The 13,684-nt window shown below is 34.3% G+C and overlaps 1 protein-coding gene across 1 annotated transcript in view; it reads left to right on the top strand.

Moving 5' to 3' along the window:
• LOC131178333 (insulin-degrading enzyme-like 1, peroxisomal) overlaps positions 1-13,684 on the top strand; it is a 95,010-nt gene that overhangs the window by 28,735 nt on the left and 52,591 nt on the right. The window contains exon 13 of the mRNA XM_058143292.1: positions 8,381-8,484. Coding sequence (XP_057999275.1) covers positions 8,381-8,484 — 104 coding nt within the window. The remainder of the gene's footprint in view (positions 1-8,380; positions 8,485-13,684) is intronic.

The following is a 13,684-nucleotide window of genomic DNA, read 5'->3' as shown; positions in this document are numbered from 1 at the left end:
CTACCCATATCCATATACAGACCACATGTATACCAACTCACACACGCAGCTCTAGATTGCCATAAAGCAATAACCACAGTAATGTAATAAAATACAAATGCAATATAAGGTATGCCTAACAAATAATTATGTACATATATTTATAAGTAATGCATAAACATGCCTTGAATACATAATAATATTAAAATTATAAGTAAAATTAATATCTATTCACAATACTTCATAAGTCATTGTGACAGTTGGGTGGAAGAGGAAGGCTAACCAGGCTAATTTAAAAATTATATCACAAATTTATCAATATTTACTTAAAACAAACTTTAAAGAGTCGAAGGATAATCTAAGTTTTGCAAAAAATCCGACAGAATTTTCCCTATACCTAGGATCTATCCAACTTGCAAAATAATTCAAATTATACTTCTAAATCACAAATTCCATATCCATATCTTATCAATATCACATGACCCCTCCTTGGCCTTCCAAACCAGGCAAAACCCACAAAATTTAAAAAATTATATTTTAGTCCCTAAAACTGGTATTTTGTAAAAATTACCCAAACGAGCTCTAAAAATTCTAAATTTTGCCCCGCGGTCCTTAATAATGTTATAAAGCTATTGCAAAAGAAATTATAATTTTCTAACTACCCACAAATATTTTATGAATTTTTATTTGAAACCTGGCAATGGGTAAATAGGGAATTTAGGATTGGGGTTTACCTATGTAAATTCTAATAATTGGAACGTATTCGAGGTGCCTGAAAATAATAGGATTGAATGTAATATTGGCCACGTTCTGAGATGAGCCGCTGGATAATCGAATCTGGCCGAAAACTGGGCCTTGGGTGCTGTTGAGCTATCATTGATCTGATCGCACCTAAATTAAGCCCAAAAATTATTAATACTCAACTCAACTCAACTCAACTCAACTCAACTAAGCCTTTATCCCAAAAATTTGGGGTCGGCTATATGGATTCGCTTTTTCCACTCTGAACGATTTTGGGTTAAATCCTCAGAAATGTGTAATGCTTCTAAGTCATGCTGTACTACTCTCCTCCAAGTCAATTTAGGTCTACCCCTTTTTTTCTTTCTATCCTCTAGCCTAATATGCTCTACTTGTCTAACTGGAGCCTCCGTATGTCTACGCTTCACATGACCAAACCACCTCAATCTCCCTTCTCTCAACTTATCTTCAATTGGCACCACTCCTACCTTTTCTCTAATACTTTCATTACAGACTTTATCTAGTCTAGTATGGCCACTCATCCACCTTAACATTCTCATCTCTGCAACTCTTATCTTAGATGCATATGACTCTTTCAGTGCCCAACACTCACTACCATATAGCATAGCAGTCGTATGGTCATGCGGTAAAATTTTCCTTTTAATTTATTGGGAATCTTACGATCACATAAAACTCCCGTGGCACGTCTCCACTTCAACCATCCGGCTTTAATCCTATGACTAACATCCTCCTCACATCCCCCATCTACTTGAAGGACTGAGCCTAGATATTTAAAGTGATTAATTTGGGACGGTGCCACTCCATTCAAACTAACTCCTTCCCTATCACCGTTTGGCCTTCACCGAACTTGCAATGCATGTATTCTGTCTTCGTTCTACTTAACTTAAAACCCTTTGACTCTAGAGTACTTCTCCAAAGTTCTAGCTTCCTATTGACTCCTTCTCGTGTCTCATCTATCGAACAATATCATCCGCAAAACATCATGCACCAAGGAATACTCTCTTGTATATGTTTCAGTTCATCTAAAACTAATGTAAAAAGGTAAGGGCTTATGGCTGATCCTTGGTGTAATCCAATTGAGATCGGAAAATCTCTTGTGTCCCCTCCTTTGTGCGCACAATAGTAGTTGCTCCTTCATACATATCTTTCAATACTTGTATATACCTAATAGATACCCTCTTTTGTTCTAACGCATTCCATAAGACCTCTCTTGGAACACTATCATAAGCCTTCTCCAAATCAATAAAAACCATGTGTAGATCTTTCTTCCCATCTCTATATTTCTCCATCAAGCTTCTAATGAGAAAGATCGCTTGCATAGTTGAGCGACCGGGCATGAAACCAAATTGATTGAGAGAGATAGAAGTATCATGACGTAGTCGATGCTCCACAACTCTCTCCCACAACTTCATAGTATGGCTCATGAGTTTAATTCCCCTATAGTTTGAGCAACTCTGTATGTATCCCTTATTTTTAAAAATAGGTACTTAAATACTCTTCCTCCATTCATCAGGCATTTTCTTTGAGTTTAGAATCTTATTAAATAATTTAGTTAACCATGCCACTCCCATATCTCCCAAATACTTCCACACTTCAATTGGTATTTCATCGGGTCCACAGGCTTTACCTACTTTCATTCTCTTAAGTGCTTCCTTTACTTCTAAAGATCTAATCCTTCTAGTATAATTTACATTCTTTTCTATTGTTCTATAATCTATATTCACGCTATTTCCATTTTGACTATTATTAAAGAGATCATTAAAATAATTTCTCCATCTTTCTTTAATGTCCTCATCTTTCACCAACACTTTTCCTTCTTTATCATTAATGCACCTAACTTGATTGAGATCTTGACATTTCCTTTCTCTACTCCTTGCTAATCTATAAATATCTTTCTCCCCTTCTTTAGTTCCAAGTTTCTCATATAACTGTTCAAATGCTTGGCTAACTGCCTTTTTTGCCTCTTTCTTTGCTATCTTGTACTGTTCATATGCCTCATTATTATCACATTTAGGTAATTTCTTATACCATTCCCTTTTTCTCTTCACTGCCTTTTGTACTTCCTCATTCCACCACCATCTCTCTTTTGAGGGTGGTCCATGTCCGTTAGACTCTCCAAGTACTTTTCTAGCTACTTCTCTAATCTTTGATGCCATCTGTATCCACATATCATTGGCCTCCATATCTAGCTTCCATACTTCGGACTCAAGAAGCTCATTTTTGAACTTCACTTGCTTTACTCCTTTGAACTCCCACCACTTTGTTCGAGCTACACTATTTCTTCTGACCTTACTTGAATTGTTCCTAAACTTGACATCCAAGACCACCAACCTATGTTGACTTGTTAAAGCCTCTCATGGAATGACCTTGCAATCCTTGCATAGAGCTCTATTTGTCTTCCTGGTTAAGAGGAAGTCGATTTGGCTTCTATGTTGCCCACTTTTGAAAGTCACTAAATGTGACTCTCTTTTTATAAAGTAGGTATTTGCTAGTATTAGGTCGTATGCCATAGCAAAATCCAGGATGCTTTTTCCCTCCTCATTTCGACTGCCAAAACCAAAACCTCCATGAACATTCTCATAACCTTGCCTATCACTTCCTACATGTCCATTCAAATCTCCACCAATGAAAACATTCTCTTCATTCGGTATGCTTTGCATTAAATCATCCATATCTTCCCAAAACCTTTGTTTACTCTCACTGTCTAGTCCTATTTGTGGGGCATAAGCACTAACTATATTTATTGTTTCTCCGTCTAGTACTAGCTTTACTAGTATAATTCTATCTCCTACTCTTTTCACACTACTCTGCGTCTTTCAATGTCCTGTCTATGATTATGCCCACTCCGTTCTTCTTTCTCTCCTTTCCGGTAAATCACAGTTTGTACCTTGAATTACCCACTTCCTTACTTTTCTCTCCTACCCATTTAGTCTCCTGAATGCAAGCAATATTCACCCTTCTCCTTTCCAAGGTATCCACAAGCTCCATTAATTTTCCTGTAAGTGATCCAACATTCCAAGTACCAACCCTGATCCTCCTCCTATCCTGCTCCTTCCTAATTGGTCTCCTTCTATGATATCTTCTATTATTTTCTATGTCTATCTTGTGTTCTATTCCACTATTTGTTCTATTATCTGTCTTATGGACTAATTTCTTTACCCACACCCGTCCATGATGTGGGAACCTTTGCTCACTTAACACCACACCGGCGCGGCATGATGGCGTCGCTTCGGTGAACGCCCTACACCCTTGCATATTTATCACTACACCCGGGCTCCGATGTAGCGCGTCGTTAGTAGAGGACGCCCCAACGTTTATATCATTTGAATCCATATCATAGGGTGTGACGAAATTTTTACGCTGGTTGTCACCTACCGCAACCCTCCTCCTTTATCCGGGCTTGGGACCGGCTAAGCGCAAACTACTTAGGCGGAGTTCCAAAAATTATTAATAATTATCATAAAATTATTTTTAATTTTTGAGAATTAAAAAAGTTCAAAAATCTCACCATGCATTCTAGACTGTTTGATAATTGCCTTTTTCAAATAGTGTCTGATCGGAGCGGGGTTGGTCCCATCTCAAATATCTCGATGTGCTGAGTCCATCGATGGTCTCGGATTTTTGATCCAACTATCAGATCGCTGGAAAAAGGGTCGAAAAACCACTGCTACCATTTTCTCTCTCCCCTTTCTGTCTCCTTGATTCTTGCTGGAAACCTCCATGGAATGAGACACCACTAGTCGGGAAGAGAAGCCTGTGGTCCCAGGAGTTGAGCGCCACCTTCCTTTTGTCGAATGGTCACCGGAGCTGGTTGGAAACTACCTTGAAAAGTGGTGCATTGCATTGCTCTCTCTCTCTCCTCCAAAATGCGCTAGATGGGGTGCTACAGCTGCCGTGAAGCTCTCCTGTCACCTCTGGAGTCTGATGGTCCACCATCGACGTCGCTGGTTTGCAGGTCAAAAGGGAAACGGGAGAGAGAAAGTGAGGGAGGGAGAGAGGTCGAAGAGAGAGAAAGAAAATTGGGGGGGGGGGGGGGGGATTGTTCTGCACGATAAATTTTGGGGTTTTTTTTTTTACTTTTAATTACACACACCATTAGTGCCTAAACTTTTTAGATATTTTCGATTAGGTCTAAAATTCTTTTATTATATTTAAATTCAATAAAATTTTTGTAATATTAAAAATAAATATACTCTAAAGAAATTTAATTATTTTTATTTTAATTTAATAAATTAACTTTAATTTATTTTTAATAAAGACAATATTACAAATAACAGTTTAAAATAATTGTAATAATAATACATGTAAAAATAATATTCATAAAGTAAAATAACATTATTATGAAAATTCTAATTTAGTACCTTGAATAAGATAGTAATAAATTATAATTAAAATTATTAATATATATATATATATATATATATATATATATATATATATATATATATATATATATATATCGGGTTGTTACATTTTTCTCCCCTTAAGAAAAATTCGTTCCCGAATTTTCGAGTAAATAGGGGATAAAGAAAAGTGGATTATTGGGACAAATGCAAACATTTATTCTTCAAAACTCTTTGTATGCTATAAAACAGATTCTGCTGCTCTCGACTCTGTTGTAACGTCCTAACTATCGTTGTCAGTTCGTAGCGAAACTTTTACCTTTATTACTCATCCTTTTTCTAACATCTCTAGTACCCTCCATGCGTCATGTGCACTTGACTTGATATCTCATAACTTTAATCAACTTTGGTACTTACCTCTCTTTCATTATGCCCTAACATGTTTCTTAGTGACTTCAGTCCCCATTCCTCTATTTCAACAACCTCTGCGCCCCAAAGACATGACTTATTTTCAAACTTGAAGTTACCCTAAAACTTGAATCTACTCTTTCAAACTTCTAAATGGAAGAATCTACCTTCAGATCATGAAAAACCAAAGGAAATCTCTTCGGAGCTTGTATAACCCAATAGTTGTGAGAGAGAGAGAGAGAAGAAAAGGATACCTTAGTATTTTGAGCAGAAAAATGAGTTTTGGTCCCTTTATACTCTTAATAGTGGAGGGACTTTCGGCTATCAAAAGCCTTAGTTCCGGTTGCCAAAGTCTATTACGTTCAAAAAGGGATTTAAACCGAGAAAGAGACTTTGGCTATAGAAAGTCCATCATTCAACTATCGAAGTTCCTTCTGCCCAAAAACACACTTAAAACCCTTTTAGGAAATATAACCTTTAAAATTTTTTTTATTTTTAAATACATTTAAACATCTCAAACACATGTACATGAATATATTTTCACATCTTACCGCCACTCTCTTGTCAGTGAAATTTTAATTTTCACCAGAATATTCCATTAAGGATAGATATTCCGATATCGGAAAGTGGCGGATATTACAAGTGTAGTCAAGTTCCTGCATCCATTTAGTAGAAGTTTGAAAACGCATAGCTGATACACTTAATATCTGGCTTGCCCACGCTTTCCTAAGCTATTAGTCAACCAAATTGTTTTCTAAGGAAATACCTTGATTCTAGGAAAATCAAAAATTTTGCTACCTTATTACATGTTTTATGTAACAGAAAAGTAAAAAACAAGTTTTTTATGTTTCATCTCATCTTTTTTTATCAAAGAATTGTTTGATATGATGAAATGGCTTAACCTTAAGAGATAGTGAAGACATTAAAATTTAGATGTGAAGTGACACCATATTCCTTTTTTCCTTTTCTTTAATAAGGAGAAGAGTAATGTAAGAGATGCTTTGGGACAAAAAAAAAATATAAGAGATGCTTAGAGAAGAATGACGTAAGAGATGCTTTGGGATGAAAAAAAATATAAGAGATGCTTTAAAATTCACCCCATACTCAAGAACATTATATTACAAAGTAACATGATAAGCCGTAATGTTAGCACATATGAATATACCCACATATTATTGAAAGGTGCACACACAAAAAAAAAAAATCCTTAAAAAATGAGGAAGGCAGGTTTAAAAATGTTAATGTTGATGCCATATTGCGAAAAGGTTTAGTGGTTAATGTTGCGGCTTGTTGATGATTGTGTATTGTCTAATTGGATTATTATTATTATTATTATTATTATTATTATTATTATTATTATTATTATTATTATTATTATTATTATTTTCAGAAAATAAATTATATGAATCATTATTTTTTAAATCAGCAAATTCTAATAGCATTTGTCTGATCTAATAGCATGTTTAGGACTTCTTACACCATGACCATAGTTTTGAATAACAATAATTACATTTTATTTATAAGTTTTTTGCTCTGTTGTTATCATGACACTCGTTATTTAAAGGCAAAAATAAAAATATTCCTATCACGGTCGTTGCACCTGTTACGTAATGTAACAACTACTATTTACCATTAAGTAATGGTAACGATCCATTACCTCACTTTTTTCTTAAGCTAGATGGGGACATCAACTGTTCCTTGTTCTTTTGTCTTGGTCTGTGGAGTTTTAAGCTGTTGTATTTCACTTTTTCAAATTTTCATCTAAACTTTTTTGCATCTAAACTTTTTTATCTTTCTACAAATCTTTCACTTTTTCTCTCTTGAGTTAGGATCATCAACTATCTTTTTAGTTCAATACATTTTTAACTTGCAAAAGGTGAGTTTTTTTTTTTTGGTTAAAGAATATTATGTTTGATGCTAAATTTTTTTGTTAAATTTATAGTACGAAGCATTATTCTCTACTATCTACATACTTATTTTAGCTTTAAATTGATTAATGTTAATGATGTCTAAAAATGATGGATTTAGTGTTTTTATTTAATGTATTTATAATTATTATTTAGTTGTATACCTTAGTTTAAACTTTGCAAAGTTTTCAAAAAAAATAATTGCGTAGTGATAGGTTGTTATCATTATGTTACAACTCATTATAGACCTGTTTCCATTACCTATGACCGCGATTTAAATCCATAATCCATGACTACCTTATTCATAAGGATGGCCAATTTTTAAATTACTTTTGTATTGTAGGAGATAAGTCATCATGTTTATACGTTTTGGTGAGTTTACTGAAAATTATTTTATACTATTTCTTTGTCTAATATAAGGTCCTATGAAATTTAAAGTTAACAACTCATAATTTGTTTGCACCTAATGAAAGTAGCACTGAACTGAACCATGATTGATTAGCGTGGGAGAAACTTTTATCCTGAGAGTACTTAGAATTTATGCATCATTATTTCTTAGCTATTTTTTAAAAGTTTTATGTGTGGTTGTGCGTGTTTCCATGTACTAAAAAGTATATGTTTGTATTATAAGCATAATTGCTTATATGCATGTATCAATTAGACAAGTATATCTATTTCACCTTACACTTATAATGTGAGTATGGAATTATAGAACACAACAAATTATTCTCCTAAGATGATTATAGATACTAGATTGATTTAAAATGCATCACTTATAATTTTTGTTAAGAAAACTATTGATTCAATGGTTTGATCAACGAAACAAGCAATCCTTAAAAAGTGATTGAGAACTCTAATACCTAATATCAATGGAGTCCTCAAATGTTTTCAGCTTATAGTACAAAAATTGGGAGCTAATATTTGTTCTCTTATTGTGAGATGTTGATGATACTTGTCTATTAATTTCTTCTTTTGGGGTTTCAGTTATATCCTCCAAAGGATTGGCTAGTTCAATCCTCCATTCCTTCCAAATTCAACCCAAGCATAATTCATTCAGTGATGAATCAGCTTTCTCCAACCAATGCCCGGTAAGTTTATTAGTGCATTTAAAAGTTATAAATTTGTTCAATGCAGAATGAGAAGCTTAAATATTCATTATTGTAAATCTTTTTCTTTGTTCTTGGCATCTATCTTCATGAAAGATTGTGTGTGATCCTGAATTTGCTGTTTGTTTGGCTTGTATTGGGAGAGATTAGAGCCTAAAACTAGTAGACAATTACTGGAAAATAAAATTTAAAATAGTATGAAATTGTGTTGAGAGTAAAGAAAGAATAAGAAAATAATTTACGTGGTTTGGTTGCCAGCAGCCTACATTCATGGACAAAAATTTTAATCACTACATTATTCTCATTTATTTGTTTTGTTTTTGTTTTATAATAAAGATTGAAATATATAATGCCTCAATTATAACAAAGAGGAAGCCTTCTAAACTGAAGAGTAATTGTTGGAGTAGTAAAAGTCAAAAGGACTGAAAGATAACGATCAAGATATATATTCATTTACTATGTTTTTCATATTGCTTTTATGGCTAATATTTTCTTTTCCAATTATTTGTTTATGTTCATTTCTTTGCTTCACCTTTTATGATTGTGAAATAATAGAAAGAAAGAGAGATTTGGGAGAAAATGTGTGTATATATTTCATTCATAACTATACACACACACACGCACGCACACACATCACAAAAAGGAAGTGGACTCCTATTATACTTAAGAATTGTAATCCTATTAAACTACTTAAGTACAGCAGATAACCTAAGTAGATAAGAGACAATCTCAACACTTCCTGTCAAGTTGGAGCGTACATATCATATGCTTCAAGTTTGTTACAAATATATTCAACTCAAGATCCTCTAAGGTACTTAGTGAAAACATTTGTTAAATGGTTATTTGAATTAATAAAACTAGTAGCAATACACCCTAATTTGATCTTTTGTTTAATAAAATGGCAATCTACCTCTATAAGCTTTGTTCTTTCATGAAAAACTGGATTTTAGGGAAAATGTAGGGCAGCTTGATTGTCACATATTAGTGTCATTTATTTAACTTACCCACACCTTAATTCTTAAAGTTATTTTAACCAGATCAACTCACCAGTTGCTAGAGCCATAGCTCTGTATTCTACTTCTGCACTTGACTTGGCAACTACATTTTGCTTTTTACTCTTCTAGGATATTAGATTCCTTTTAATCATAACACAATATCTCAAAGTAAATCGCCTATCTACAAGAGAAATTGCCCAATTCACATCAGAGTGCCCAATAACCTGTGAATTACCTTATCTTCATACAATATACTTTGTTTAGGAGATCCTTTGATATACCTAGGAATGCGAATTATTGCATTCTAGTTATCACTACATGGAGCTTGGAGAAACTGACAAACCAAACTAACAGCAAATGAGATATTTGGCTGTGTTATTATAAGATAATTCAGCTTGCCCACCAGCCCTCGATCTTTGCCAGGTTCTTCTAATGGCTTACTTGTCCAAGAACAAGTTTGATATTTGGATCTATGGGAATGTCTACGGGTTTGCAATCTATGATGCTCGTCCCTTTGAATATGTTTAAAGCATATTTCCTTTGGGAAATAGCAATATCCATCATGGACTATGCTACCTCAATTCCCAAAAAGTACTTCAATTTTCCCAGATCTTTAGTTTGAAAGTGACAAAACAAATGTTGTTTGAGCTTAATGATCCCATCATGGTCATTTCTTGTTATGACTATGTCATCAACATAGAGTACCAAATAAATGCAATTACCTTGATTACCATGGCGAAAGAACACCAAATGATCAGTTCCACTCCTATTCATTACAAACTACTAGACCACTATACTGAATCGTCCAAACCATGCCCTTATAGACTGTTTCAGACCATATAGTGCACATCATAGATGGCATACCAAACTAGACTCCCTTTGAAGGACAAACCCTGGTGTTTACTCCATATATGCCTCCTAAAACTATTTCCTATGCAAAAAGGCATTTCTAATATCTAGCTGATAAAGTAATGCATTGTTACCAAAGAAATAAGTGGATGAACTAATGCAATTTTAGCAACTGGAGAGAAGATGTCACCATAATCAACCCCAAAAATCTAAGTATAGCCTTTGGCAACAAGATGGACCTCCAATCAATCAACATGTCCATTAAGACCTATTTTCACAGTAAAAACCTAGCGACACCCAACAACAAGTTTACCCTGTGGCAATGAAACCAACTCCCAAGTACCATTATTATGAAAAGAAGTCATTTCCTCTATCATGGCATCTCGCTACCCTGGATATTCCAATGCTTCTCTAACAGTCAAGAGGATGGAAATAAAAGATAAGGTGGAAACAAATGCGTAATAGAATGGTGACAAACGATGATAACTAAGAAAACTATAAATGGGATAAGGGTTTCGAGAGAAACAAATACCTTTACAAAGGACAATTGGAGGAGATCTTGCATCTACTAAAGGCATGACTAGAATAGGTCACAAAGGAATAGGCGATAAGTCATCAGGAGTAGCCAATGTACCTATATCATGAGGAGAAGTATCATTGGTGTTAATAGGTGAATAAGGATGATGGGAGTAGACTTGGGGAGGAGGATTAGAACTACTGACTTGTGATTCAGTGTTTGTTGAAAAATATAGGGATGTTTCAAAGAAGGTTACATCTACTGAGATAAAATATTTGTTTGTTGTTGGGTCATATCATTTGTAACCTTTTTGAAGATAAGAGTATCTTAGAAAGACACATTTAATAAATTTAGGCTAGAGTTTGTCTTTCCCAGGAGTATGATCATGAATAAAACATGTACAGCCAAGCATACGCAATGACAGAGGATGGGGATCTTGATCTGGAAATAGAATTGGGTGAGGACTTTGATGCTAAAACACAGAAGAAGACATTTGGTTAATTAGATAACAAGCTGTGAGAATAGCATTTCCTCAAAAATGAAGAGGAACACTGTGGTGTAAAGTAAGGTACGAGCAGTTTCAATAAGATGCCCATTTTTACGTTCGGCAATGTCATTTTGCTATGGAGTATATGCACAAGAGATTTGATGAGTTATTCCTTGAGAAGACATGAAATTAGTGAAGGGTGATAAGTATTCTTTTGCATTATCATTGCGTAATACCTTAATTGTAACACCAAATTAATTATGAATTTCAGCACAAAATTTTGAAAAATAGAGAATAACTCAAAATGATTTTTTATTAAAAATACTCAAGTACAACAGGAATAATCATCAATAAAAAATAACAAAATAATGAAATCTTAAAGTTGTACTTGCACAACTTAGGCCCCAAATGTCTAACTGAACAATATCAAACATAGATGTGGCCCTATTATTGACTCGCTTGGGAAAGGAAGCTTGTGTTTGTTTCCTAAGTTGACGTGATTCATATTCTAAAGAAGATAATGTAGGAAGACTAGGTACTAATTTTTGAAGTTTGGTGAGACTCAGATGACCCAGACAGCTATGGAGAAGATCAGTGGATGTAGCGGAAGAGAAAACAACCGGTGATCTTGAAGTAGATAGATGATACGGTCCTTGTGGCTCAAAGTCCTGTTCTAATCGTCTTTTTCGTACCTCAATCGTACACAATAACAAAGTCAGCCATAAAAATGACATAACAATCAAGATTTTTGGTTGATTTGTTAACAAAAATCAAATTGTATGGACATTTAGGTGCAAATAAGATTGAGTTTTAAAAAATGGAATGAAGAGGTTGAACTTCTTTTGTTCCTTTTATCACATTTTGCCATTAGCAAGTGCAACTCTAGAGGAAATTGAAAAGGAGGTAAGATTAGAGAAAAAGTTTTTATTACCAGAGATATGGTCTGATGCAATGGAGTTTAGTATCGATAGGCCAATGTGTGTAGACTTGGTCAAATAAGCAAAGGAACTGCCAAAGTTAGAAATGCTAGATGAGAATGACTATTGTTTAGCAGCATGATACTGCAAGTACTTGTTGTAGTAAGCTCCAGTTAAGACAACGGAATTGAACTGTTGATCTTTTGTATCAGGTAATGGAAAAAGGTCATCCCTATGGGTCTGAGCTACATGAGTAGCAAGTTAGCTTGTGTTGGATTGATTATTGCATGGTGGTCAACCATGCAATGCCCAATAAGTATCTCAAGTGTGGCCATTTTTATCACAGTAAGTATAGTGAGATATAGAGCCTTTTCCTTTCCCTTTGCGGAGACCTCCTTATTCTTACTGATTTCTAATGTGCACAGCTAAAACAAATGTCTCAATTTCATTTGTATCAGTTGCATTTAAAGTAATATGCAATAATTGAACAGAGACATCTTTTAGAGAAGTAATAATGGAACCCGTCAAGATTTGATCCTGTACAAAACCAAGGCCAAATCGAAGTCCTATTAAAGCCAAGACCATAAAGAACTTGTCTCGTTGTTATTTTTGTGTAGTAATGCTGTCAAAGAATGACATAGGAGAATTAAACTCATCCTTCAGTGTTACTATTTGCCCTAAATAACTTGCCATATCTTGGTGATTCTATTGGAGATAAATAATATCTTAGATGACTATATGTGTTTTACATCATTAGTATATAAAGTCTTAGCCTTATTCCGGACTTTACAATAGGTTTTACAGGACTGAAATAATGTGAATATTTAATGTCCAATTTTGTTCTATAAAAGACTACATAATTGTGCATCAATTTTGTTTTACCTAGGCCTATTGGTTGGAGCAATTAGATGATCATCATAACTCGTCTCATAAACCACAAATATATTGAGGTTAATCATGACATATAATTGTTGTTACCTTGCAATTTTCACATAGTAATTGTTGGAGAATTAGAAAAAGAAGAGAAAATTGACTTAGAGTCACTTGAATCGGGGGAACTGCCCTTTTTAGTCATGTTGAATGCTACTGGAGATCACATTGAGAAGAATGGTGTAACACCCCTGATTTTTTATATATTATTATTGGGCTTCGTGTAGGTATCCTCAATTCGCGGAAATTCGACAGTTGTCCGGATCTGTGAATTTAAAAGTCTGGATCGAGGTTTTGGCTACCCCACCATTGTCGTGCATCCCGAAAAGTCGGCAAAGGTAAACCCGAACCTTTCTTTTTCGTAATTTTCTAGTGCTTAAATAGGATTGAAAATCCATAAAATATTCGGTAGCTTAGAAAATTACGATTCTTTTGCAATAGCTTAGTAATATTTCTAAGGACAGTTTTATAATTTTTAGAGTTTATT

This window comes from Hevea brasiliensis, chromosome 3 (assembly GCF_030052815.1).
Source record: "Hevea brasiliensis isolate MT/VB/25A 57/8 chromosome 3, ASM3005281v1, whole genome shotgun sequence".
In the NCBI taxonomy this organism is placed as follows: Eukaryota; Viridiplantae; Streptophyta; class Magnoliopsida; order Malpighiales; family Euphorbiaceae; genus Hevea; species Hevea brasiliensis.
The sequence above is the reverse complement of the archived record's forward strand: the minus strand, read 5'-3'. Positions and strand labels throughout refer to the sequence as shown.